This window comes from Schistosoma mansoni, chromosome 2 (genome assembly GCF_000237925.1).
Source record: "Schistosoma mansoni strain Puerto Rico chromosome 2, complete genome".
Lineage (NCBI taxonomy): Eukaryota > Metazoa > Platyhelminthes > Trematoda > Strigeidida > Schistosomatidae > Schistosoma > Schistosoma mansoni.
In genome coordinates this window covers 30,002,070-30,027,504 of record NC_031496.1, presented here as the reverse complement: position 1 = coordinate 30,027,504, position 25,435 = coordinate 30,002,070, and the positions used below count along the sequence as shown (strand labels likewise).

General features: G+C 41.3%; 2 protein-coding genes across 2 annotated transcripts; both read left to right on the top strand.

Annotated features, from left to right (window-relative positions):
* Positions 1-16,353: 16,353 nt before the first annotated feature.
* On the top strand, positions 16,354-17,140 carry Smp_021040 (hypothetical protein). The gene is made up of 3 exons (XM_018796340.1): positions 16,354-16,489; positions 16,524-16,658; positions 16,689-17,140. Exons 2-3 carry the CDS (start codon positions 16,594-16,596, stop codon positions 16,981-16,983), a joined length of 360 nt encoding a protein of 119 aa, XP_018650563.1. The 5' UTR covers positions 16,354-16,489; positions 16,524-16,593; the 3' UTR covers positions 16,984-17,140.
* A 6,120-nt stretch (positions 17,141-23,260) lies between these two features.
* Smp_021060 (hypothetical protein) lies at positions 23,261-23,955 on the top strand. Its single transcript, XM_018796339.1, has one exon. The coding sequence runs from the start codon at positions 23,312-23,314 to the stop codon at positions 23,684-23,686; it is 375 nt and encodes a 124-aa protein (XP_018650562.1). The 5' UTR covers positions 23,261-23,311; the 3' UTR covers positions 23,687-23,955.
* The last annotated feature ends 1,480 nt before the right edge of the window (positions 23,956-25,435 follow it).

Below are 25,435 nucleotides of genomic sequence, written 5' to 3'. Positions count from 1 at the left end.
CTTATAAGATACCGAATCTTATTTGGGTGCCAAATATGAGTCGACAAAGCCATAGAATCTCAATTATAGGCACAATTAATCATCGTTCTTTTTGTACTAAAATGAAGTCGATTTTGATGGAGTTTTGTTCTCTGAGTTGGGTGGTTTGGTCATGGAGCTTTCATCGTTCGGTCTTTAAATCATGATGGGTGGTTACTGCAAGCTAGGTCAACCTGTTTCTGTTCCCATAAAATCAAAGTATCTGTGTAGCGGTTAAGTGACTGACACAGTGAAGTTAGGCTACAAGTATAGGAATATATTCAATCTATACCTTGTATCCTAGTGTTAGGCAAAAACCAGCAGACATCTTGAATTGTAGGTTTTAAGGCCTTGTATATGCTACTACTCTGAAATTACTGAATTCGGCTTCAAAAGTCTTATGGCCCTCTCAGATACAATAAAATAGTCTGGACGTTGTAGACCAACCACATAAAACGGTTCCGATTTTTGTTTTGGCTTTTTACCCGATGAAATAGTGAAATACATGTCGTGCATTGTTAGGATTAAACTTGTGCTCATTTGACCTGTTTATTACTCTATGGATAGTTCTCGTTGTCGCATGCTCAGATATACAGATACCACATATGATGGTTCATCATGTAGATAAGCATATTTAAGCCTATCAACACTTATTATGTAGCGTCTGGTGCTATATCAAGCCCACGCAGGTTATTCTAGCTTCTGGACTGGCCACTTTATTCATTCTTCTCGAGCCACATTTCGACCTTGTCACTTACTCGCTTATTCACCTTGACTTTGTGTGATCGCGCGTTAATTGCTTACCCTATTCATTATGTGTCTGTGATTTATTTTCGTATGAATGAAAATACTGAGTCACGCTTGACCAAGACGAGTTGATTTAATCGCCTTCTCCTCTGTGCGTCACCTTGTCTAGTTTCGTTTCGCTTTCCCCACTTTGTTTCTCGGATTGCCTGTTACAACCAATGAGTGTACGAAATATACGTATTCAAATTTCATTTTCGTATTTGTATATTTTGTCCCGTTATTCTCTAACATGATTTAGGTTGGTAAAAACATACGAGGGCTTGCGAAGTGTATATTTCTATAACAGTCAGCATACAATGTGATTGGAGTTAGGTATAGGGCCACTAAAATTGTGTGTTCTCGTTACAATACAAATAATCAAGAGGCAGATTGATGTTAATTTGTGACATTAGTCATCTTGGGCCACCGTCGCGAAAATTGCTACCTAGAGCAGACTCTACCATCACACAAGGCGATCCTCGACTGGTCCCATATCAAATAGTAAGCATCTGTTTAAATTCACACTTTCTCACCATGGTCTAGTCTGGCGCATGTCTCTCAATACATATATAATTACTATGTTGATAGTTTTAGTTATTATTTTTATCAAATTATCCCCTCAACTTTGCTTCTTGTTATCTCTCAACTAATTATTCTTACGCTTTGGCTCATTGGTTTGTTTGTCTAATCAATTTCCGGAATTCTCATGAACATCATATTTTGATCGCTTCTCCTCATTCTAATGTTATAATTTTCATACTGCTACCTACTAGTCTTATGCCTCATGAAATACCAAATAGATGATGTTCCTACCCGTAAATAGTTATCGAGTTCGCTAAAACCGCTTCAGTCAGTTGGTTAAACCAACTTCATTGGATACTACAAACACCTGGAAACGTAAACCAGGACCAACAAATTATAGCGAAGAAATTATGTGGTTAACTTTAGGTTAGACGTTATTGCACCATCATTTTGTTAGGACTAAAAAGGTACTACCAGGTGTAACTAACTAAAAGAGGATGTACGGGTGTTCTAAACAAGCTATGAATATTTTGGCGCGGATTGATGACAAAGACAGATATCCGTATCAGAATAAGCTGTCCGGTAGATTCTTCGCCAACGCGAGAAGCTTACTCTGTAATTCTGACAAGTCAAATATGGTGCTTCGGGATCTTTTAGTTCAAATGACTAACCATCGGTAACACTGGTTCTGAGAAGCTCCTAGTTAGTTGGTGCTTGAAAACTATCAAAATTTCACCCGTAACCCGTGCCTTCGAGCTCACTAGGTGACCTCTTTCAGACATCTCAAAATTTAACTTAAGTTATGGATTGTTCTACTAAGAACTGCAACACCTAAAAGAGATTTACTTGCAAGACATGATTTATTTCGATACTGTGAAAGTAAAAGCCTTACACCTAAAAACACAGACATTACATTTCAGGAAATCAGGTTTTGTCTACTCTCTTTCTTTTTGGTTTCGCAGATCCTCTTACCTCTCTCTCTTTTTCAGCGACAAGTTCAAACACGAACTTGTGGTGCTTAAGCCAGATGTGTGTCGCCAAGTTGACAGTTTGTACGGAGTTCCATCTTTAAAGTGGGTTGTATCAATAGTTAATTCAAAGTACATTACTAACGCACAAATTTATTTGTTGACTTGTTGGTATATCTGCATTAGTACTCTAATATATATTTTCAATGATTTCATTTATTTTATGATCCCACTTGGGCGATTTCCTTTCTGCAAACCCATATTGTATATTGTTGGTCATCCCTGTAAAAATGGTGATTATCCGCTATATCAGAAATATATCCGCATAATAATAACGGGAAGTTAGCACGCAACATTCCACTCTTCAAAAGAGGCTACTGAGGTAAGTACCCGTCGGTATTTCTTCTTTCAGAACTTTCCAAAGTCATGCAATCTTTGGTTTGGAATGCTCCACAACATTACTTACCGCCTATAAATTTCCTCTCTCTTTATAAATTTTGACTACAATAGATATAACAAGCTTAATTATGTTTCCTTACTGATAGTCTTGATCCACTACCTAGTTGGACATGTAACGTCGTAAGTTAATCAACATTGTGTTGAAGTTATCCCACAGAATAAATTCGTAGCCTGGTCTACTCAATCGTGGTAGTCAAGCTGTCCTTTTTCTTTAGCATCCAATAATGTCATGGTGGGTCTGTAACAACTTTGGTCGATTAGTTAAGAATTGACCTCAAACAACTAAGCATTTATTGTCTTCCTTACTTCGTATAGGCATTGTGTTTCCTGTTATCTTATATGGAGTAATGAAAAATTTTGTGTGTTTGGAAAGGTAACCTCACGATCAACCTTGACTGTCCCACTAACTAAATAAAGACCTATTCACTATTGGTCTGGTTTCTTCTATCAATAGAACGAGGGCTACATTCCGGCAGGAAACGTCAACCAAGGATCCACTTCTTGATGATTCGAAATCTTGCAATGATGAATGTGATTGACCGAGGCGTAAACATATGTATATAAGTAAATGCTCATCCGTGTAAATTGGTTTAACCCGGTAAAACTTGTTCCTTTATTATTATAGTTCTCATTCAGTAGCTGGTTTAGAGCTTTTGTATGAGGACTTTGCATCTTAGTACTAATTTTAGGTACTGCTTGTCATAACAAAGAATATCGGAACTGACGGAATGGCTGCACTCAGGAGCTGAAATAAAGGTAACACAACGTTAGGTTATGACATGGCAGTGGTAATAGTTTGTCATGTGACATTTCGACAAAACATTTAAAAGTCAATTACTATTCTTTTAAGGTAGGGATGTATCCAGAATGATGGAGAATTTAATCAAGGTTCAGTTTTATTTCACTGATCTTTTGACCTAAACTGGATGGTTCCAAAAACGGTTTTGCCTTAATAACGAATCTCCTGATTCTGGTGGACAACTTAACTAGTATCTTCTGTTTAAAGCATAAGTATGATCTCATATCTTGATATTTAAAAAGTACTTGGTTGGATGATTCAAACTTTGCCTTATCGACAAGTTCAAAAAACAGGTGTTAAGCCACTTTTGATCAACTGCTTCATATCATATTTAAAAGGTCACTTATTTAGTATCCGAGTACATAATCCCTTTTTGATATGTATAGCATTTTGAAGTTTCGTCACGCACGTTTATTACTAATATATTTTTTTTAGTTTGTGTCAACGGGCTTCCATACAAGGCGCCGTACGAAACGTTATTTTTTATGGTGATTACAGCTCTGGGAAAATTTTCTCAGGTAGAAAGATGGGTCGATATTTTTCGGGGTCCTGATACCTGACTAGCCTATAAGTCGTGTTTTTCTTGTAACGAATAACTCGAAACCGCGGGCTGACAGTCTTCACTCCCTCATCCACTATCAGTTGGATGATATCAGTGGGTTCCTCTCAAAGATTTATGAAGTCGCTTAACTAACAGACAACGGCCTGTTTAAACATCTGGGCTACCTGTTCCTGTCATCTAGATATTTCAACAAGTTATCTAATTTCGTTTGTTTTAATACATCATTATGCCTATTAATCGCACAACCTATTCAGGTGCGTTTCTGAAAAGTGTAAGACTTTTCGCTGTAAAGGTTATAGAAGGCCTAATTAGAGATATCGTGTTTGCTGGCAATATACAGCGAAGAATGTAGAAGAATGTACATTATCCAGATGTCGATTGACTGGGCTGCTAACTTCTAACCGGCAATCACTCAATATTTATCGTCAGGAAGGACGAAGAAGTAAGAAACGTAAACTTGTTGAAGTACTTTGTGCCGAGAATTCCATATTGTACCAAAAATATAATATTGAATAAAGCTAATAATAATAAATAAATAACAAATAAATAAAAATAAACGAACCTTCAACTACAGTGGCTCGTATGAGACACCTCATGGGATACTATCCAAGACGTCTTTAGATGCTTTGCAGGTATAAAACTGATAAGTTGAGTGGCGGAAAAAGGTTTTACTCTATCTAACTTCATCTCATCGAATCCTGACATCTCGCCACATAAGTTACGCTTCGGAAAAATAATAACGAGTCATGAATGATCGCCGAGGAGTGCTTTGCAGGTAATCTAAAGATGCCGCAGTTTTTGGTCGTCTAGATCCATTTTTTACTGCAAAGAAAGGAGGGACTTCGAAACTAATTTACCGTACATGTTAGTAAGGAAAACGCACGCCTCATACTAAGCTTTTTAGATTGGACTACTCCAACGGCACAATGATTCTCTTGTGAGAGTATCGAGTTATTAATGAAAGAGTTCCAACCCAAATAATCCTAGAAGAGAAACACTCCAATTGCGGACGAAGACCCTACCCTTCGGTGATCTAAGCATTGTGGAGTTTTAACTCTCTAAAGTTACCTGTCTCTATTTAAAACCATTATCTTAATCAAATTAGCAATAGGTTGTTTATTTTGCCTAAAGACTTCATCTGACTGCTCAGACATAACATACATCCAGAAAGTAAAGATTCTGGGTTAAGCAAGGTACGGGACGCTTCCTACAGGGCAGACAGTGGGTCTAGCACAAGTGGAAAGTTTCCCGAGAGATTCCCGTCCTAGCTCTTACTCGGCAATAAGAAAAAGATCGAACACCAAAGTTCTCGGCGATATGTTTTCAGGTCATGCTAGCAGTGAAATGCAAACTAACTACAAATACCTTTTCATATTCATGACCAAGAATGGATGGATAGAAATAACATCCCCCATGAAACACAATATGGGTTCAGGAAAGTCAGGTCATGTGCATTCAATCCCCTTATAGAATTGGAGAGCTGGACGACCTTCTGAGACCATAATACTCCGGTCCATGTGACGTTCCTCGACGTTGCAAAAACGTTTCATATGTAACTCATGTACTTCCTATAGTGAAGGTTGTAATGATGGGTTTCACTGGTTCACTTTTGCCCTGACTTCTAAACTTTTATACCAAAGTAAAAAGAGTGCACGCGAGTTGCTAGGCCTCACCGTCAGGAGTTTCACAAGGAGCAATCCTGAGTCGAATTTGATCCTTATTACCGAATTATTAGACAAAATTTACCTGGCGGCATTGGTCTATGCAGTCTATGCAGTCTGTAAGTCTATAGAAGACGGGAACGATTCACTTGAGATTCTAAAAGACCTTAAAACAATGAAGGAATAGGTAGGAGATAGTGAGTTAAGACTTAACGATTTGGAACGTAATGTCATGAACATTCTGCCTTATTCGATGGAAAGTAACTACATTCGTCGCAGAAATCCGCTAACGACTGCCTCCCCAGAGCGCGATCTTGGGCCTATGACCGGCAAGAGCTCTGACACCAGTTCAAACTATCCCGAAGGGATACAGTCAGAGCAAATGCAACTCACAACTTTATGCGAGATAACTTGGGACAATCACACCCAGAATTGTCCCTAACGCCCACGGCCCCACATTGACGGTAACAATATTTTGGTGTCCTCTCGCCTCAGAAGTGATGCAAATACCTCAGACCAAGCACAGGGTTGGACATCTAAGTGGGTGGTAAGTCAAAAACATGAATCCTACGAGGACAGGCCCCAACACTTAGGGTTGTTCTCGTTGAGCTACAAGAGAAAAAGAGGTGGTCTGATAATTGCATTCAACATAACAAGTACGCCAAGTCACTCCAACACGAGCATTTTACCAGGACACCATCACTATGATCCTCAATGCAACCCTCAGAAGATTATACATCAAAAAGCGAACACTTATGTGGCTCTCACTTTTTCTCATTACGAGTTGGCCCCATTTGGAATGCTTTCTCAGCCAAAGTGACTACAACTCGCTCAGTAGATAGCTTCGAGCGGAGACTTGACGAACACTCAGTCACTAGTAGATTACCATGTTCTTCTTGAGCTAGCTGTGTCTGATGCACGTCTCATGAATCACCCCGATTATCATTACCACATATCAGTAGCTACTTCTTACGTCTCTTATTACCATCTCCGTTTCTTCTTTTGTTCACCCATCCCCGTCTTCTTATACACTACCAATCAATTAACTTGTTTGTTTATTCCTAAGACAATCCTCTTCTATTAGTACTCGAATCATCACTTTATCATTTTTACATTGCAACCAACCAACCTCCTTCCTGATAAAGTGATAGCTGTTGGTATAAAGATGCCACAAGTATCCGAATTTTGACAATTCCTTAACCAGAAACCCTTCAATAATTGAAGTATGTCAACCCGGTCAAATAGGAAATGAAGGAGTTCAAAGATATAGATGAAAGGCTATCGGCATGTCGAGGTACGTTTGAGCTGAGCTGGCTAACAGTTGATAGGGGTGTATAGCACGGCGTACCCACTCGTGATCTAGTGTGGATGCGTGAATGAACTCTTTCAGCTATATGCGTCCAGCACCAAATATCTAAAGTTTACAGAACTTGTGCTTCGGGGATTTATTTACTGCTACATATATTGTAGTGGCCTAAATCTGATTCTGTCTATACTCGTATATAATAAATGACTTTATTCCGCGTTGGTGAACAACGGAGTTAAATACGTCAAATACGAGAATGGAATTAGGATACATATATTTTCTAAAGTCATTGATTTGGCCAGAGAATCAGAGTGATGAAACGAACAGATGAGAGCGGAACGAAGCAAAGATCATGCGCAATGGAGATGGCTGGGAAGCCAACCCGAGAGCGAGGCGAAAGATAATGCGTATTGGAGATGGCTGGGAAGCCAACTCGCTATGAGCAAGCATTAATCAACATTTATAGTCAGACAAAAATGAATGACGGACATGCGATGAATAAGATACGAAATGTGCATACACATGCGCTCATATAAAAAATACAGTCAAGGTCAATAAGCGAATAATTAACAAGATCAAAATATGACTCAACATTATAGGTGAATTGGCTTGTCCAGAAACTAGAATAAACTATGTAGGTGTAATATAGTACACGACGTTACACTACTCCCCACATAGCTCCCCCCAGAGTTTCTGGAGGAAACACTGGTATGCAAAATAAACAAGGGAGAGGAGGTGTATATGCGTTCACAAAACGGAATTAAAGTATTAGTACATTAATTTGAAAATAACACTGAAATGGCATGTGGATAACGTTAATAATATGTAGAGAAAAAAAAGTTGTACTATATCGAATAAGTTAGTGTCAATCGAGGGGCGAGTTTATTAAACGAAAGTGTCATACTTATGTAAAAAGGTACATGAATATTGTCAAGGTGCGGACAAAAATTGAAGTGCTAGCACATGATTACGAGTACATTAGTAAGCGTACGAAAAAAAAATTTAACATGCATATATGTCGTGACTGTCTGAATGATAAAATAATATGTTCATATGAGCGATTCGAAATATCGCGAAAATAGTGTATAACAGTAATTGGTCTGTGGTGCCGACTGAATATGAGGATGCAGATCAGTGAACTATGACGTTCTGATGAGCCGCAGTAGAGTATATAGCGTCGATTGGCGATGAGTGTATTCGAATTTACATAACTGAAGTTTATGTGAGATAAGAAATAATCCAGCCGTAGGATGATGACTGCATCAATGAGTGATATTCGTTGCTGTACTGCTATTGATAATGATAATAAAATGCGAAGTCAGTGTACGTTGTCGTTTGCGTTGAGTTATCGCTAAATATGTATTAGTAGAATGACCAGAGGAACAGGATAGTGACTGATGAAACGAGATATGCGGAGTCGTATTCCTTTTTGGTCATGAAGCCTAGCGTGGTTTGTGTAGTTAGAGGGATATGTGCTCAACCTCGTTTGTTACGAAACCGTTTTAAGGCGTAATAAAAATACCAATACATATGATTATCGATGACAGTGAGTGAGACTGACTTGAATGAGACGAACAAGAGTGTATCTTTGAGAGACTAGCTCTAAACTCTATGTTCTGGTGTACAGTGCAATGGGAATAGAAAATTAATAGCAGTAATCGAATAGTATTTATGGGTAACGGATGATGCAGCATTCAGTTATACATGTGAGTGAATAGATAATATGAACATAATCATTAATAATCGGCTGGTAATGCGGCGTCGAATACTTGATTTGTGTATAGACATTAAAGTAGGGATTATCGTGAAATAAAAGTTGCGGAAGTTCGGTTCAGGTTGTCGCTGAGAATGTAGGGGACGACGGTTGCTGCGTACCAATGAAATGAATGAACATTAGTTGCATCGAGAACATAAGTTCCTACTATCGGGAGTGCGACTCCAAACTTATGTCTATGATAGAGTGTAATATTAGGCCGAAAATGACATGAAAAAAAAATTGGAACGAACTCACTTGAATCAGGAAAATTGTACGTCATTGGATAATAAAAATAATCCAGTGAGTTTCGAATATCATAACGTGTAATGTCCATATAATTATGATTTGTTCGATTAGTGATTCGACAGCGTAAGTGCCATAGTTTAACGTTAATACGAACAAAAATAATAATCCCACGTTAGATGAAGATATGACATTATTGTAATAATGAGCATATGATGATTATTCGGATCATAACGAAATATGTCGTTGGCGGTTCCATTTTTGATTTGTGTTCGCTCGTTGCGGTCGCCAATTATGTAGTGAGTTCGTACACAGAGGTTGTCGATTCTGGTCCGTGTTCGTTCGTCGAGGCATCCAATTCTGTTGCGTCGTGCTCGTTCGGCGAGGTGTCCAATTCTGTTGCGTCGTGCTCGTACGGCGAGGCAACCAATTATATTGCGTCGTGCTCGTTCGGCGAGGTATCCAATTCTGTAGCGTCGTGCTCGTACGGCGAGGTATCCAATTCTGTAGCGTCGTGCTCGTAGGGCGAGGCCTCCAATTCTGTAGTGCCGCGATTCGTTAATCGTTCGTTTCGATAATCTATATAATTCTAATCTTAACGGCGCGTAAAATCAGAAGACAAAGGATAGCAGCAACTACAGTTTATTGTCGAATAACTCAGGTCAGAAAGTTAGCAACACCTGAGCGAATAATAACGAGCGAGTGAGCGGCAAGCGAGTGAGCGAGGCGAAAGATGATGCGTATTGGAGATGGCTGGGAAGCCAACTCGCTATGAGCAAGCATTAATCAACATTTATAGTCAGACAAAAATGAATGACGGACATGCGATGAATAAGATACGAAATGTGCATACACATGCGCTCATATAAAAAATACAGTCAAGGTCAATAAGCGAATAATTAACAAGATCAAAATATGACTCAACATTATAGGTGAATTGGCTTGTCCAGAAACTAGAATAAACTATGTAGGTGTAATATAGTACACGACGTTACACTACTCCCCACAATATATACAAATCCACAAGTAAATACCACTGATCCGAATTAGTGAAGTCAAGTGGCTAGACTACTACCCATTGGATACCACCAAATGTCTGAAACCGTACCGAAACAACTGGGAGCGAAAGGAAAGAAATCGATCGGTTTAAAAATATCGTGGCAAACGTATTGGATATTGAGTTAATGCGCTATCGGTCTCCCGCGCCATCTGGAACTAACTCCACCTAGTACAATTTAGATTGTTACACAGGTTAGTGGTGCTTATAATGTACAATAAAGTTAGTACTCCTTCAGCTTCCGAAATTTTACTTTTTCAAAACGACCATACGACTCCATATCCGTAATAAAGACTCCCTAATGCAGCAACACATCTACTGCTATATATCAATGGTTAAATCGGGTGAATCTAGTATTCCTACATAATTACCTGTTTCCTGTGGTCATATTTGACTGACGTACCCACATTAGTCGGTTAAATCCTAAATTGAGGCCCACTACAAAAAGTCACATTTCCTACACAATCTTGGTCCCTCCTTATATACAGCATAACTGCCATATACTGGTTTCTAGTCTGCCTCTCCATTTAAGCCTTATATGAAACACACTAAAAAAACTCGACGCACGGAGGTTATGAAATTGATAAGCAAGCAACTCCGAGTTATACTGGGAAAATAGCATGTAGTAGACACAAATCTTGATTCAATGTAGACAATGAGTCGTAGATGTGGGCTGAAAGTAGATACTGCCTTACATAAGTAGACAACCCCCCATAAATTCAGTAGCGTTTCGAACAAAGGGCGACATAAAGAGGAGGACTCACTGTTTCCTCATGGTAGGCGACAAAGATTTCTTGACGCACTTCCCTCTTATTCTCTCAAGTAATGTCTACTTTTTGGTTTCCTTGAGGCTGCTTCACTATATAGACGCGAAAAAATTTATAGTATTTGGTACACTATTCCAGTGTTCAACATTGTGTTTAATCCTAGACACGAAACGTGTCCGAAACCGTATAGGTTTGTCTTGTTGATAGTGATCCCGATGACTGGGTGTATCCAAATGGTGCACATGCAATCCATGCGATAATTTTTTTGGGACCCAGTGTTTAACTCAAGAAACCATATCTACATCTACCAAGTTCAATTGACGATTGTAAATCGTGACTTCACCGAATATTTTCTTCAATAGTAGATACGGATTTTACGCAACACCAAAATAATCGTCTTCATCCTTTCCCACCTGAAAGAATTTTCCAGTATATCTGTCTGTAGGTTTCACTATTCTACAATCGACAACAGTCCTCTAAAATGTAGGTTCCACCACTAGCAAAATAATGTACATCACGATTAGTACTGTTATAAATTATGACAGTAGGAAATTATTTATTTATTTAAACACATAAACATTGGTACAAGGAGGCACCAAATAGATGTGCGCCTTAAAAATCATTCAATTTATGTGTGGGCTTGGGTACTGACCGGTTGCCCTAACCGAAGCAGATGGTTTTCTTAGGGAATCACACCCGAAGCCCTCGACCTGAAGGTCTAATCCACAAGGCGGTGGAGCAACGTTAGGAGGTGCAGTCCCGTGGTAGATGGTGACCAACAATTGATTCATACTCCATTTGTTATTTCAGGGTCCTGGAGCTCATGTGCACCATTCGTTTAAAATCAGGGTTTTTCAACTCCCCTAGGCGAACCCTCGTGTCCGCGAACCTGGTTGAAGAGCTGGACATTCGTTTTTCGTCCTCTCAATTTCGTAAACAGTAATGCCGCGAGAAGGCAGTGAGTAGGAGTTCCCTGTTTATGGCTGTATACGTGTGGGCATAGGAAAGCATTTCGAGAGGGAGAGCGTACTCTCCCCACTCTCGGCCGTCCCAGGGCATTCGGGGGCTGTTTTGTTCTAAGCAGAACTCAGTCAGCGACAACGTAGGACCAGGCACAGTTCCGTAACACTTATACTCATTTTCAGTGGTAAAACCGATTTCGTCCACGGCAATGCTTCATATTCACGCAAGACCAGAGGAGACAAATTATTCCATACCACAAATGGACTTGGTTGTTAACTTTTCCGAAATAGAATTGTGTTTCAGTCTTTCTCAATACCATGATATTACCTGTTTTTTGGAAGCTCAAGACAGAATCGTGACTCAGGGAAAATACCGTAAATACAGGCCATTGACGCCAATTTCGCAGAATTACAAAGTTTGGTGGGTTTTTCCTCTTGGTTTGGTAAATGAACTCTTCATCTAATTTCCTCATAATTTCAAGTTCGATTGTACGTATAATATATATATGTATATATAATATCACTACAGGATTACCAGACACATAATAGCTGAACCGTTCATGTTTATTTAAGCTTACTAAGTTTGATTACGCGATCCATTACAGTTGAATCCTGTATTTAGGTGTTAAAGGCAAAGTATATATGCGTGGAACCAGATCCCAACATAAATTTCGAAACACAGGATTCCGAAGACGGCAACCAGGTAGTCTGCATCTACCAACATGGCTCAGACTAGAGGTTAGTGAATTCAAGCACTGATGCCACGTTTTGGTTTGGCCGCCCCTAACTCTTCCAACCATTGCTAATACTAGTCAGCATAGCGCGTCGTGGTAATCAGTGTTCAGGCATACGTAACACGTGGCCTAGCCATCTCAGTCGATGAAGATTCATAACCTCATCAACTGATTTACCATCATTCCCTAATACCCTGCGTCTAACCTCACTATTACTTACCCGGTGATCCCAGCAGATGCGAGCAATATTTCTAAGACATCTGTGGTCAAATACTAGTAACTTACGAGTATCTTCTACTCTTAATGGCCATGTTTCGCAGCCATAAAGTAGAACAGAGCGAACTGCTGCGCAGTATACTCGTCCCTTAATTGATAGACGGATATCTCGTTTTCGCCATAGGTGACGTAAGTTGGCAAAAGCCAAACGAGCTTTTTGAATCCGTGCTGAGATTTCGTCAGACACTAACCAATTAGGGCTGATCAGACTTCCAAGATAAGTGAAGTTGTCGACGCGTTCGACTACTTCACTCCCTATCCTTAGTTCAAATGTTGACGCAGGCCAGTCCTGGAGTAACAATTTACATTTGTATGAGGAGAAACGCATCCCAAACATCCTAGCATTATTACTCAGTTCTAACAGAAGACTCTGCATTTTGCCAGCGTCTTCATCAAACAGGACTATGTCATCTGCGTATTCTAAATCGATAAGTGAACCTTCTGGTAGGAGATCAATTCCTGAAAATTCAGTCGACGAGAGTGTTATTTCTAGCAACAGGTCTATAATGAAGTTAAACAGCAATGGGGATAGTGGACAGCCTTGACGGACACCACTTGAGGTTGTAAAATCATATGGCAGTTCGCCATAAGCTCTCACTCGACTGATAGTGTTCGAGTAAAGAGCCTTCACAAGGTTTATGTACTTCTCAGGTACACTTTTCAATGACAGACACTGCCACAGAACCTCTCGGTCTACAGAGTCAAATACTGCTTTTAAGTCAAGAAAAACTATCATTGTCGGACGCCGATAAGCATGTCTGTGCTCTAAAACTTGACGAATGGTGAATATGTGGTCGATACAGCCACGACCAGGTCTGGCGCCAGTCTGATTTTCTCGTGTTTGCAGTTCACGAGTCTTAGTTAGGCGCCCGATAATTATTGAGGCTAGTATTTTAGATACTATGTTAGTCAGACTAATACCTCTATGGTTATCACAGGATGATTTTAGCCCCTTCTTATATATTGGGACAATCAGAGATTGTGACCAGTCAGATGGGATTACGTCCGTTTCTCAGATTTTAGTCAGAATATTAGTCAGCCTAATCGCTAAAACTGGACCACCATATTTAAAGACCTCTGGAGCCAATCCATCTGGACCAGCTGCTCTTCCTCGTTTCAGATTACTTATAGCCTTTTGAACTTTAGGTAGGGTCGGGGGCCTACTTCAATGTTCTATTCGGGTTTTCTGGGAATAGTGAGTAGTTGTGCAGTAGCTGAAGGCCAGTTAAACTGCTCCTTAAAGTGTTCGGCCCATCGTTCTCAACGTTTGGGTTAAGAGCAGATAAGGGTTCCGTCTTTTTCCGAGATTGTCTCACTTACACTTGACTTCTTAATTCCGGTTTCTTTTATTAGTCTGAATAGTTGCCTGGTGTTCCCTACAGCCGCTGCCTTTTTCATCTCTTTTGCTTTCGTTGCCCACCACTGGTCACGATCGTTCCTTAGACTTTTAGTTAACCTAGATCTAATTTGTTTACGCTCTTCGTCGTATTCAGAGCCTGATGGGATGAGTTTACGCGAATCCATCAGTGAAATAGACTTAGAAGAAATCCACTGGTTTTTTGGAACCTTATGGTTTAAATAACTAATAGATGTTACTGATGTTTCCACAGCTGTTCGTATGTCTTTCCAAGCAGTATCTGGGTCAGTCTCGTTTACAGAACTGCCTAGATGTGAACTTAGTTGTTCCTGGAATTTACATTTGGCTTTCTCGTCCTCCAGTTCAATCCTAATGGGTCTTCTTAATGTACTTTTCCTGCGTCCATTGAGGCGCAGACAAATGCGCGCTCGTATTAAAGCGTGATCATAGTCTAAACAAGTATTCCAATACGAGCGACAATCTTCTATCGAGCCTCTCCAACGATGACTGATGACAATATGGTCTATTTGAGTCCATCGTTGGTTTGGTGCAGGTGGTCACCATGTTAGACGATGTCTCTCCTTATGCTTAAAATTAGTGCTTGCTAAAAATAAACGATTGTCTGAGCATAGTTGCAACAGACGATCACCATTATCGGTTCGTTGAGCCGGAATACTAAAACACCCACCTAAATGTCTTTCTGTTTGATTTAAGCTGCCTACCTGGGCATTAAAGTCACCCGCTACGACTACTATGTCTGAGCGCTTAGCTTTCTGAAGAAGCTCAGAGAGTTCTCTGTAAAAGTCATCTTTCACTTCATCATGGCTGCAGTCAGTGGGAGCATAGGCAGAAACGACGAAAAGGCAACGACGTGCGGCCCTATCCTTCCGAGTTCTTACGGAGCCATTTAGCGGGACAGCACACAGGCGACTGTTAACGGGGATCCATTCTAGTAGTGCCTGTTCTGCCCTTGTACTTAGTGCTATGCCTACACCTGCAAGTCCACGAGAACTAGCCAACGGGTCGCCAGATACACGGAGGGTGTATTTCGTTGGCTTTCCATTTTGGCGAGGTGAGGTCAAGTGAATGACCACACTAGGATCCTGTATGCGTGTTTCGGAGACACAGCGTACATCAATGGTACGAGATTCTAGGGTCTTAGCCAAGGAGGCCTGTTGACCGATTTGGCATAGGGTACGTACGTTGAAGGCTCCAATGTGTAGTTTGGAGCGAGGTTTTAGTAGACCTGGGACAGCGTTTCGCGCACTAGAATCGTTGGCCATGGTGACACTCGAGGAGGAAACCGGAAGAGGAAGTTTAGTGTTGAAAGTCAAGGTAGAAGGAATAGTGGGAATTGAAGAAGGAGATTGATTATGAATACAGTGGTCTTGAGTGCTGTTAGAGGTATGAGGGCAGTTATCACTTCCCGGTTTCCCACACCGTAGAAGGGTTCTTCTAGAGGTACCTGAAAAGGAAATTGGGTTAGAAGTGTTCTTAATGACCTGAGAGCGTGACCGCAGTGCCCAAGGGACAACTGCTTGAGGTCGGTCACACACGACCTTTTTGTGGGTAGTTTTTGTGTTAGCTCCGTTCTTCAAAGGACCTTACCGCCGGAGACGGATATCCGTGGGATAAGGCGAGGTGTGCATTTTTAGGGTCGACCTTTTCTAACCCCATCCCTCTTTGTGGGAAGGCAGCATCGCTGTCATGCTGGTTGTCTGAAGGAAACACCTTACTGCTGTCACACCTCTGTACAGTCAGCAGTACGACTTCGCCTTCGGACCTTGGGTTTGCAGAACTGGTAACCTTCATTCCACCAAGTCAATCTGAATACGATCCAAAATGAGATTAACTGTTCGCAAACCCCAATAAAAACTTTTATAAAAGTGGCACAAAGCAGTAATTGAGCTTATATGCCAACTAATCTCAAAACAATGTTTTCCTGATTTGACCGAAAATGAATCGATTTATATCAAAACACAGTGGACATAAACACATTATGCTAGTTGTGAATGTAATTACAACGCTCCTTCCTAAATTTCCGTCAAACTTGTAACTCAAATACAGTAACAGAAACTTTTGTTTATTTGGCTAGAACGTTACGACTGACTGGCTGACATAACTAAGATCGAACCTTTTCAAGCGTTTTTTCATAGTGCGTTCTAAAAGAAGATTCAGACTTTTACTTTCCACTTCTAAAGATATTAAAACAAACTTCTATGTAATTGCTTGCAGGCTGATACAAGAACCAAAACAGTAAGTTTTTAATTTCAAATTCCAACCGTTAAAGCAATTTGATTTGATTCGAGTGTCTCAGTGCTCTTGTTCTATAAAATTGGATTTTGGCTGTTGCCCAAGAGATGTCAGATTATGACGATGTTTTATGTAGTTCTCTAAAACTGAAATCTGGGCAAGGAATAAAAAAGTAAGTAGCCTTACTAAATTATTTTTTTAGGAAAAAGAAAAAGCGTAGCAAAAAGTTAGCACCGAACGATCTTGAAGTGGCTGTCAATACCTCTGAAATAAATCCAAACGATGAAACTGTCAAAGAAGAGAAGAATTCAAAGCCTACATATACAAACCTAACTAAGTCTCAAGTAGAGTGGGAGAAACGTAGAGACAAACGTATATTGGAATCTGTACTATCAAAGGCAGATAAATCGCATAAACAAAGGATAATTGAATTTAACAACTATCTGAGCACTCTCACTGAACACTTCGATATCCAGAAAGTTTCTTGGACTAAATAATTTTTCAACTGATTTTCATGCATTATAAGATATATTGTGTAATTTCCAACATTTACTCACATGTTTTTAATCTCAGGCTCTCAAAATGTAATTTTATCGCTTCTTGCAAACATTTTCGAATTATGTTTGACTGTAATAATCTATAACTTATTGCCTTAATTTTAATCATCAGGATCAGGCGTGGGTGTCAGATTGTAATAATAGGTAAAGGATGGTGATTTAGCTTATTTATTAAATTCATGTCCATATACTCTGCCACAAACTGTAGCTCAAAGCTCCGAGTACATAGATCTATACATGATGAATAAACTTCATCATCAGTCGGCTTTGGGCCATATCGTTTGTATTGTGGCTGGTGATACTATCTCGTTACCCAAATTAAACTAGGTTGATCAGTAATATGGAAAGGCTCACTGACTAAAAGTTAAGTAACCACTAGTCAACCGCTCCACCGTTGCGATATAGAGGTTCACTTAATTGTAAAATTTCATCAACCAAGGTGGTTAGGACACATGCTATCTATGCTCAGTTAGTCTATTCAGGTACAGTATAATACGTACTATAAGAATAAGTGGGAGAGAGTCTAGTGGTGAAAAGGCCAAGACAACACTATGTCACTACTGTCGGTTTACATCATGCAGGGAAATTTAGAAATCTTAGTTGCCATTTCCAAAATAACATAGCTAAAACGGGGCTTCAGCAATGCATGTGTACTTGTTATCTTGCTAGATCGTGTAAATAATGTTACCTCGATAATCTGTTTTCTTGTTTTTTTCGTTTTGTAGTATCATCAGAGATTTTACTTCATTATTATTCATTGTTTACTCTCATGTTAATGTGAAACGGGACAACTATGATTATACATAATTGTAGGTGGTCTGTGTTTGACTGCTAGACTTGTGCATCTAGCAATGAAATTAAGATAATTCTGGCAAATTTATCAAATATCTTTAACCGTAAAAATGCGGGCAAAAGCTTTGACAGATATCAGAACCAGTCGCAATCATTCGAACCATTTTAGATGACCTCAGAATCCTTAGAAAGTTCACTTGCTTCCTGTGATCTTAACGTATTTCGTTATATCACGGACTTAAACATGATAATTGTGAATGGTCAGTCAGTCAGCAACAACGTAGAACTCCGTACGTACGTACATCAGTTCAAGTCATACCACATTAGCACAGAAATGCAGTTGTCCATTCAAATCCCATAGTGGTAGAAGTAATAAGAGTATAAACATTATGTGAAAGATTAGGGTTTGAAGATGTTATTCAAGGAGTATAATACAGTGAGATGAATTTGAAAAGAGGAAAAGAAAGGGACATGAAGAATTCAGAAGATTAGGATTTAGGAGAACACAGAGTGAATGCACCTACGCTATTGCAAACGATTTTGAGCCATGTCATTCAAGGTCTCTAACCATCGATTGCTATCATCTCGCGAATCCCAACCAGATAGTCTACATCTACTAACATGGCTCAGTCCACTTAACAGTGACTTCATGGAATTGTGCCACGTTTTGGTCTGGCCGCCCCTAGCTTTCTTCCAACCTACTCCTACACCATAAAGCATTGCACGTCGGGGCAGTCGGTGGTTGGGCATACGTAACACGTGTCGCAGCCATCTCAGCTGATGGAGTTTCAATACTTCGTCATTTCCTTTGCATCCTTACCTAATACCCGTCTCCTAACAACTGCATTACTTACCCGATGATCCCAGGATATACGAGCAACGCTTCGAAGACACCTATGATCGAATACTAGTAGCCTACGAATATCCTCTACTCTTACCGGCCATGTTTCACTGCCATAAAGTAAGACGGGATCAACTGCTGCGCAGTAAACCCGTCCTTTTGTTGCTAGATGTATATCTCGCCTACACCATGAATGACGCAATTTGGCGAAAGCTAGACGAACCTTCTATATCTGTGCTGAGATTTCGTTACATACCAGACCACAAGGGCTGATGAGACTCATAAGGTGAGTGGAGCCGTCAACGCACTCAACTACTTCACTCCCTATCATTAGTTCAGGTGTCGATGCAACCCAATCCTGAAGTAACATTTCGCACTTCGAGGGGGAGAATCGCATACCGAACATGCTTGCTTAGTCAGAATACTCTGCATTTTGTCAACATCTTCAACAAATAAAACTGTCATCGGCATATTCTAAGTCAACAGGTGAATCTCCTGGAAATTTGGATGATGAAAGTGTTATCTCTAAAAGCATATGAACGACCAAGTTAAACAAGAATGTAGAAACTGGAAAGCCCTGACGAATACCACTTGAGGTAATGAATTTTGATGACAGTTCGTCATAAGCTCTAACTCGACCAGATGTGTTCGAGTACAGATCCTTTATAAGGTTAATGTACTTCTTTGATACTCTTTTCAGTGACAAACACTGCCATAGAACCTGATGATCAACAGAGGCAAATACCGCCTTAAGGTAAAGAAATACTACGATTGTCGGGCGTCTGAATGTTTTAGGACCTGACGTAGAGTGAATATCTGGTCTATACAACCACGTCCAGGTCGAAAACCAGCCTGGTTTCCTCTAGTCTGCTCTTTATGAGCTTTAGTTAGGCGTCGAAGTGTTATTAAAGCTAATATTTTAGACACTATATTAGTCAAACTGATCCCTCTGTGATTGTCACAAGAGGACTTTTGTCCTTTCTTGTAGACTGGCGCAATCAGTGATTGGGACCAGTCAGATGGAATTATGTCCAGTTCCCGGATCCTACCTAAGACCTCAGTCAATCTCATTGCTAATACTGGGTCGCCATCCTTAAAAACCTCAGGGGCAAACCCATCATAGCCTGTTGATCTCCTTCGCTTCGGATTTCCTATGACTTTTTCAACCTCGTAGAGAGTTGGTGGATTCACATTAACTTGTCATTCAGGACGACTGGGGATCGTGGGTAACTGAAGGGCAGTTGAACTGATCCTTAAAGTGTTCTGCCCATCGATCCAATCTCCTTGATTAAGAATGAATGATATGTCCATCTTTATCTGAGATAGTTTCGCTAACACTTGGGTTCCTAATACCGGTGTTTTTATCAAGTCTGAACAGTTGTCTGCTGTTGCCTATTGCCGCTGCCTTTTCTATCTCTCTTGTTTTCACTAACCACCACTGTTCGCGATTATTGCGTAGGCTGCTTGTTAGCCTGCGCTTAAGCTGACTCCGCTCTTCGTTATGTTCAGAGCCAGATGGAATGAGTTCCCGAGCATCTTTCAGTGCGGTAGACGCTGCTAAGACCCAGTATTTCTCTCTAACGTTATGGTGTACCTTACTAACATATCACTGCTGCTTCCACAGCTTTTCGGATGTCATTCCACGCTGCCTCGGGGTGGGCACAACTTACATGTCTGTCTAACTGTTTTTCCAGTTGTTCCTGAAATATATTCTTAGCTTGCCTACCATTAAGTAGAACCCTAATATGTTTCCTTGCAGAGTCTTTCCTACGTCCAGTAAGACGCAGACCCCTCCATCGGTGGCTGATAGCGATGTGATCTAGTTGGGTCCAACGTTGGGACGAACTCGGGGGTTGCCATGTCAAAATATGTTTTCCCTTGTGCTTAAAGTTATTTTTTGCAAGAAACAGGCAGTTATTTAAGCATAGCTGCAACTGGCGGTCACCAATATCTGTTCTTTTGAGCCACGACACCATAAGATCCACCCAGGTGCCTTCCGCCTAGTTTACCCACTTGAGCATTAAAGTCACCAGCCACTATTACTACATCAGAACGCCTAGTCTTTTGGAGGAGGTCGGAAAGCTTTCTGTAAAACTCATCTAGGCTGCAGTCAGTGGGAGAGTAGAAAGAGACGAAGAAAAGGCAACGACGAGTGTCTATCTTTCTGAGTCCCTACTGTTTTGTTTAGTCGGACAGTGCACAAACAACTGTGTACTGGGATCCAGTCCAAAAGAGAGTGAATCGAGTTCGTTCGTTATTATGACATGATGAGGTCAAATGAATGACGCTACTTGGATCTTGCATGCGCGTTGCAGAGACGCAGCTAACATCGATGGTGCGAGATTCTAAAGTCCTAGCTAAGGAGGCCTGTTGTCCTATTTCGCACAGTGTTCGGACGTTAAAAGCTGCTACATGTAGTTTAGAGCGTGGTTTCAGGAGACCTGGAATAACGTTCCGCGTACTCAAATCATTTGTATTAGCGGTGCGATGTGATAAAGGACCGTGAGGAGGGTTAGTCGTGGAGATAAGAGAGTAATTAGGAGGTGTAGGAAGGGTTTGATTGTGACCAACTTGGTCTCGTGTGCTGTTATGTGTATGGGCACTGATGTCGATTTCCGGCTGACTACACCGTGGAAGGTTATCTCTCTTGAGGAATCTGAAAAAGAAGTTGGTCTTAACGAGCTGGGAGCGTGACCGCAGAACCCAAGGGACAACTGCTTGAGGCCGGTCACGCACGTATCAGCTTCGTTCTTCAAATAGTCTTATCGCCGGGACGGAAATCCGTGAGGTGTAGCACTTTTAGGGTCGGCCTTTTCTAACTCCTTCCTTATGAGAAGGCAGCATCGCTACAGATGCTGGTTGTCCGAGGGTTACATCCCTCTACATTCACCAGTGCGACTTTCTAATCCGAGATTACTGTGATTTAAACGTAGCGTTCGTACTTCAATACTCTAATACGGACATAAGCGTGATCTTATTTTTTGTGCGTTGTAGTCTTGGTAGTCATATTTATTCATGCCTCTTCAAGTTGATTTGAATGAATAATGAATCGAATAAACATGCCAGCTAATCCGTTTTGTATCTTTTCGCTTGTCAACCTACCAGACCGTAGGCCACTGGTAGAATATCTTAAGGTTGTTCAACCACAGTCGAACTCACATGTTTGCTCGCCTCAAAGTTGGAATAAGTATTTCATCATGCCAACACAATAATCTACTGTAAATTAGTGAGCAGATGGATCAAAGGACTTTAGAAGGAAAATTTGATGCCTATTATTTGATTAGTTAGTAGATTCGTGGTGAACATACACTAAACAACCGTTTATGGTATTGTTAGTACTCATTTTAGACTGCCTTTCGACTTTATAATTGTTAAACTCTGGTATTCTTAAATGACATTTATTTAATTGTGCTACTCAGCCTTTAACAAAAAGTACCAGCCCTACTCCTTTAATGATTTTAGACGACAGGATACATGTGACGACCCACTTGGAATTGGTGACCTATCGGATTTCCAGTTCACATACCTCACCTGTCTTTATTAACGTAGGTAAGGATACAACAACGGTATTGATGCTGGTTTTAAATCTTATAAAAAAGCTCATCCTACCACAGCTTTTCTGCATAATTTATTTATTATTATTTATTTAATCACATATATATTGGTACAAAGGGCACCGGATACATATGCGCCACACATAATAATGAGAATGGGAGAAGGAAGAAGATGCGTATATATAAAAGAAGGAAAAAAAGAAAAGGAGAAGAGTAATGATGGGGGGAACTGAAATGTACAACCAGAAGAACTCTCTCAGTTAGGAAAGTTATAGCCACTCTTTATGAAGAAAGTAAAAGAAGGTTACAGCAGGCTCGCCACTGGCTTCTATTCTGAGCCATATCTGATAACGTCTCTAGCCACTGTGTTGCACCATCTCTCGGACCCCAGCCAGGGAGTCGTGAAGGACCAACAGAAGCTAGCCCTTTGCAGCTCTCTTTCATGCCACGACACCATGTCATACACTGACCCCCTCTCCGCTTTTTCCAACCAGTCCCAGAGTCGGCAAATAATGCACGACGTGGAAGTCTCTGGGACGACATTCGTAGATTATGTCCAAGCCACCGAAGTCGGTGTTTCAAGATGGTGACACCAATTGAATTATTGTCTCTGAGCCCGAACACACAGTGCCGAGCCTCTGCATTACTAACATGGTGTTGCCACTGAATGTCAGCAATCCTTCGGAGACAACGATGATTGAACACAGAGAGACGTCTAACATCCTCAACTCGGAGAGGCCAGGTTTCACAAGCATAGAGCAAAACTGCTCTCACCGACGCGTCGTAGATCCGACCTTTTACAGCCAGACTAACATCACGAAGGCACCAAAGATGGCCCAGATTGGCATAAGCCGCTCTGGCTTTCATTATACGTGCATCAATCTCATCACTCACGCCACCACCAGCACTTATGTAGCTACCTAGATACACAAACTTCTCAACTACTTCAATCTGCTCACCATCCAGGGTGAGTACAGGATGAGAATCCTGCCAGTCTTGTAGGAGTACCTTGCACTTGGAGGGTGCAAAGCACATGCCGTACCTGCGGACACTGATTGCCAACTGATTAAGTGCGGATTGCATGCCTCGGGCATTATCGCACAGTAAGGCAATATCATCCGCATACTCGAGGTCGAAAAGTCGTTCGCCAGGTAGCAGATCCACACCGCCATTACTTACATCCATCAGAACTGTTTCCAGGATGTCATCGATGGCAAAGTTGAAGAGCAATGGTGAGATTGGGCAACCCTGCCTAACCCCACTGCTCGAATGGAACAAGGGAGAAAGGTGGTTGTATGCCCTCACTCTGCCTGAGGTGTTCGTATACAGGGCCTTTAAGATGTTAATGAACTTCTCAGGCACACCCTTCTTCAATAGACAATCCCAGAGAACAGTCCTGTTCAACGAATCGAGGGCAGCCCTGATATCAAGAAACACTACGATTGTTGGCCTGTAATAAGTATGACGGTGTTCTAACATTTGGCGGAGGGTGAAGATGTGATCAATGCATCCTCGACCAGAACGAAAACCAGCCTGCTTCTCGCGAGTCAATCGTTCTCGGGTTTTAAACAACCTACGAAGAATGATAGAAGCCAATAGTTTGGACGCAATCGGAAGTAGACTTATCCCCCGATAGTTGTTACAGGAACAACGTGAACCCTTTTTAAAGATAGGGATGACTATCGACTCATTCCATGATGTTGGAACACTTTCTTGCTCCCAAACCTTTGTAAACAACACAGTCAATTCCTTAGTCAGAAAGTCACCACCATCTTTAAAAAGAGCCGGAGGTAAGTCATCTGGGCCCGGTGATTCGTAACGTTTCAAGAGTTGGAGTTCCTTGCGGACTTCCGCCTCGTTTGGTGTATCAGTCTTCACCGGCCATGGGGGGCAGGACAAACTGGTTGATGTTGCCGGAACAACAGGCCAGTTGAACTGCCCTTCGAAAAATTCCGCCCATCGTCCAAGACGTCGAGAGATGTTAGTGATTGGCATCCCATCATCCTCGTAGATTGTTTCACTCACACCAGACTTCTTGCTGCCAGTGGCTCGGGTGAGTTGGGAGAGCTTCCGGCAGTTACCAGATGCAGCTGCTGCTTCCATCTCATTAGCACGCTCCGACCACCAGGCTTCTCGGTCCTTACGCAAGCTTTGCCCAATTTCATTGCGTAACAGCCTTCGTTTGTGGTCATACTCACGGTGACCCGGAGTAGACCAACGGGCTTCCATCAGTTGTAAGGAGCCAGAAGAAACCCAGTGCTTGTAAGCGGGACGTTTAGCGAAGCCGCAAGCGGCTTTATTCGCCATTTTCATGGCGTCGTGAAGATGCAACCAATGCTCATCTATACTTTTCGGTGGGACAGTAGCTAGCCTAGAAGCTAGCTCTGTCCGATACTTACTTGCAACAGAAGTTGCAGCCAGTTTACTAACATCGATCCGTTGATGGCGGTCAATCCTTCGGCCACTGAAAAGTAAGGTGAGATTGGCGCAGACCAGGGCATGATCAGACTCCAGATAGGTACTCCAAAAGGAGCGGCAGTCTTGTACACAACCACGCCAGCGGTAGCTGATCGCGATGTGATCAATCTGAGTCCAGGCTTGGGATGCAGAGGGAGGACGCCAGGTGGCACACCGGCGATGACTGTGCCGGAATTTAGTGCTGGCCAGAAACAGGTTGTGGTCTGTGCACAGTTGCAGCAAACGGTCCCCGTTATCTGTCCTTCGACCAACAAGTCGGGTTTGTAGTACTTCACTAGAGTCTTGAATACGGGTCTCGGATAGACAACAAACGTCAACATTAAGACCTTCCAAAGACATAGCCAGCCCTATCTGTTGTCTGATCTGTATTAGTGTGCGAACGTTGAAGGAAGCCAGCTTGAACGGCGTACGTGGTTTCAGAAAGACTGCTTCAGTATTCATAATCGGTGGAAGCATTCACTTTCAACCAGACAGTGAATGGGGATCGTTTAGATAGGACAGATTTTCCACCAAGAGCGAGCTGCTGCAGAAGTTGAAAAGTAAGGTTACACAAATTGGGGATAAAAGGGGGTGAGTTAGCGATATGGTAAATAATAATAACAGTAATAATGCAAATTGATTTGTTCCTAGTATGGACGAGAATATAATTGTCAGTTGGATGTTTCATTTTTTTTTATTTGCGAGAGGGCTGTGATACTGCTCGGGTGTCCAAACCGAAGCAGGTGGT

What these genes read in the sequence shown, in the direction of transcription:
- Smp_021040 (XM_018796340.1), top strand. Translation starts at nt 16,594, where the DNA reads ATGTCAGATTATGACGATGTTTTATGTAGTTCTCTAAAACTGAAATCT. An exon ending in TCTGGGCAAGGAATAAAAAA is followed by an intron (nt 16,659 to 16,688) that starts GTAAGTAGCCTT and finishes TTATTTTTTTAG; the next exon opens with GAAAAAGAAAAAGCGTAGCA.
- Smp_021060 (XM_018796339.1), top strand. Translation starts at nt 23,312, where the DNA reads ATGCCTCGGGCATTATCGCACAGTAAGGCAATATCATCCGCATACTCG.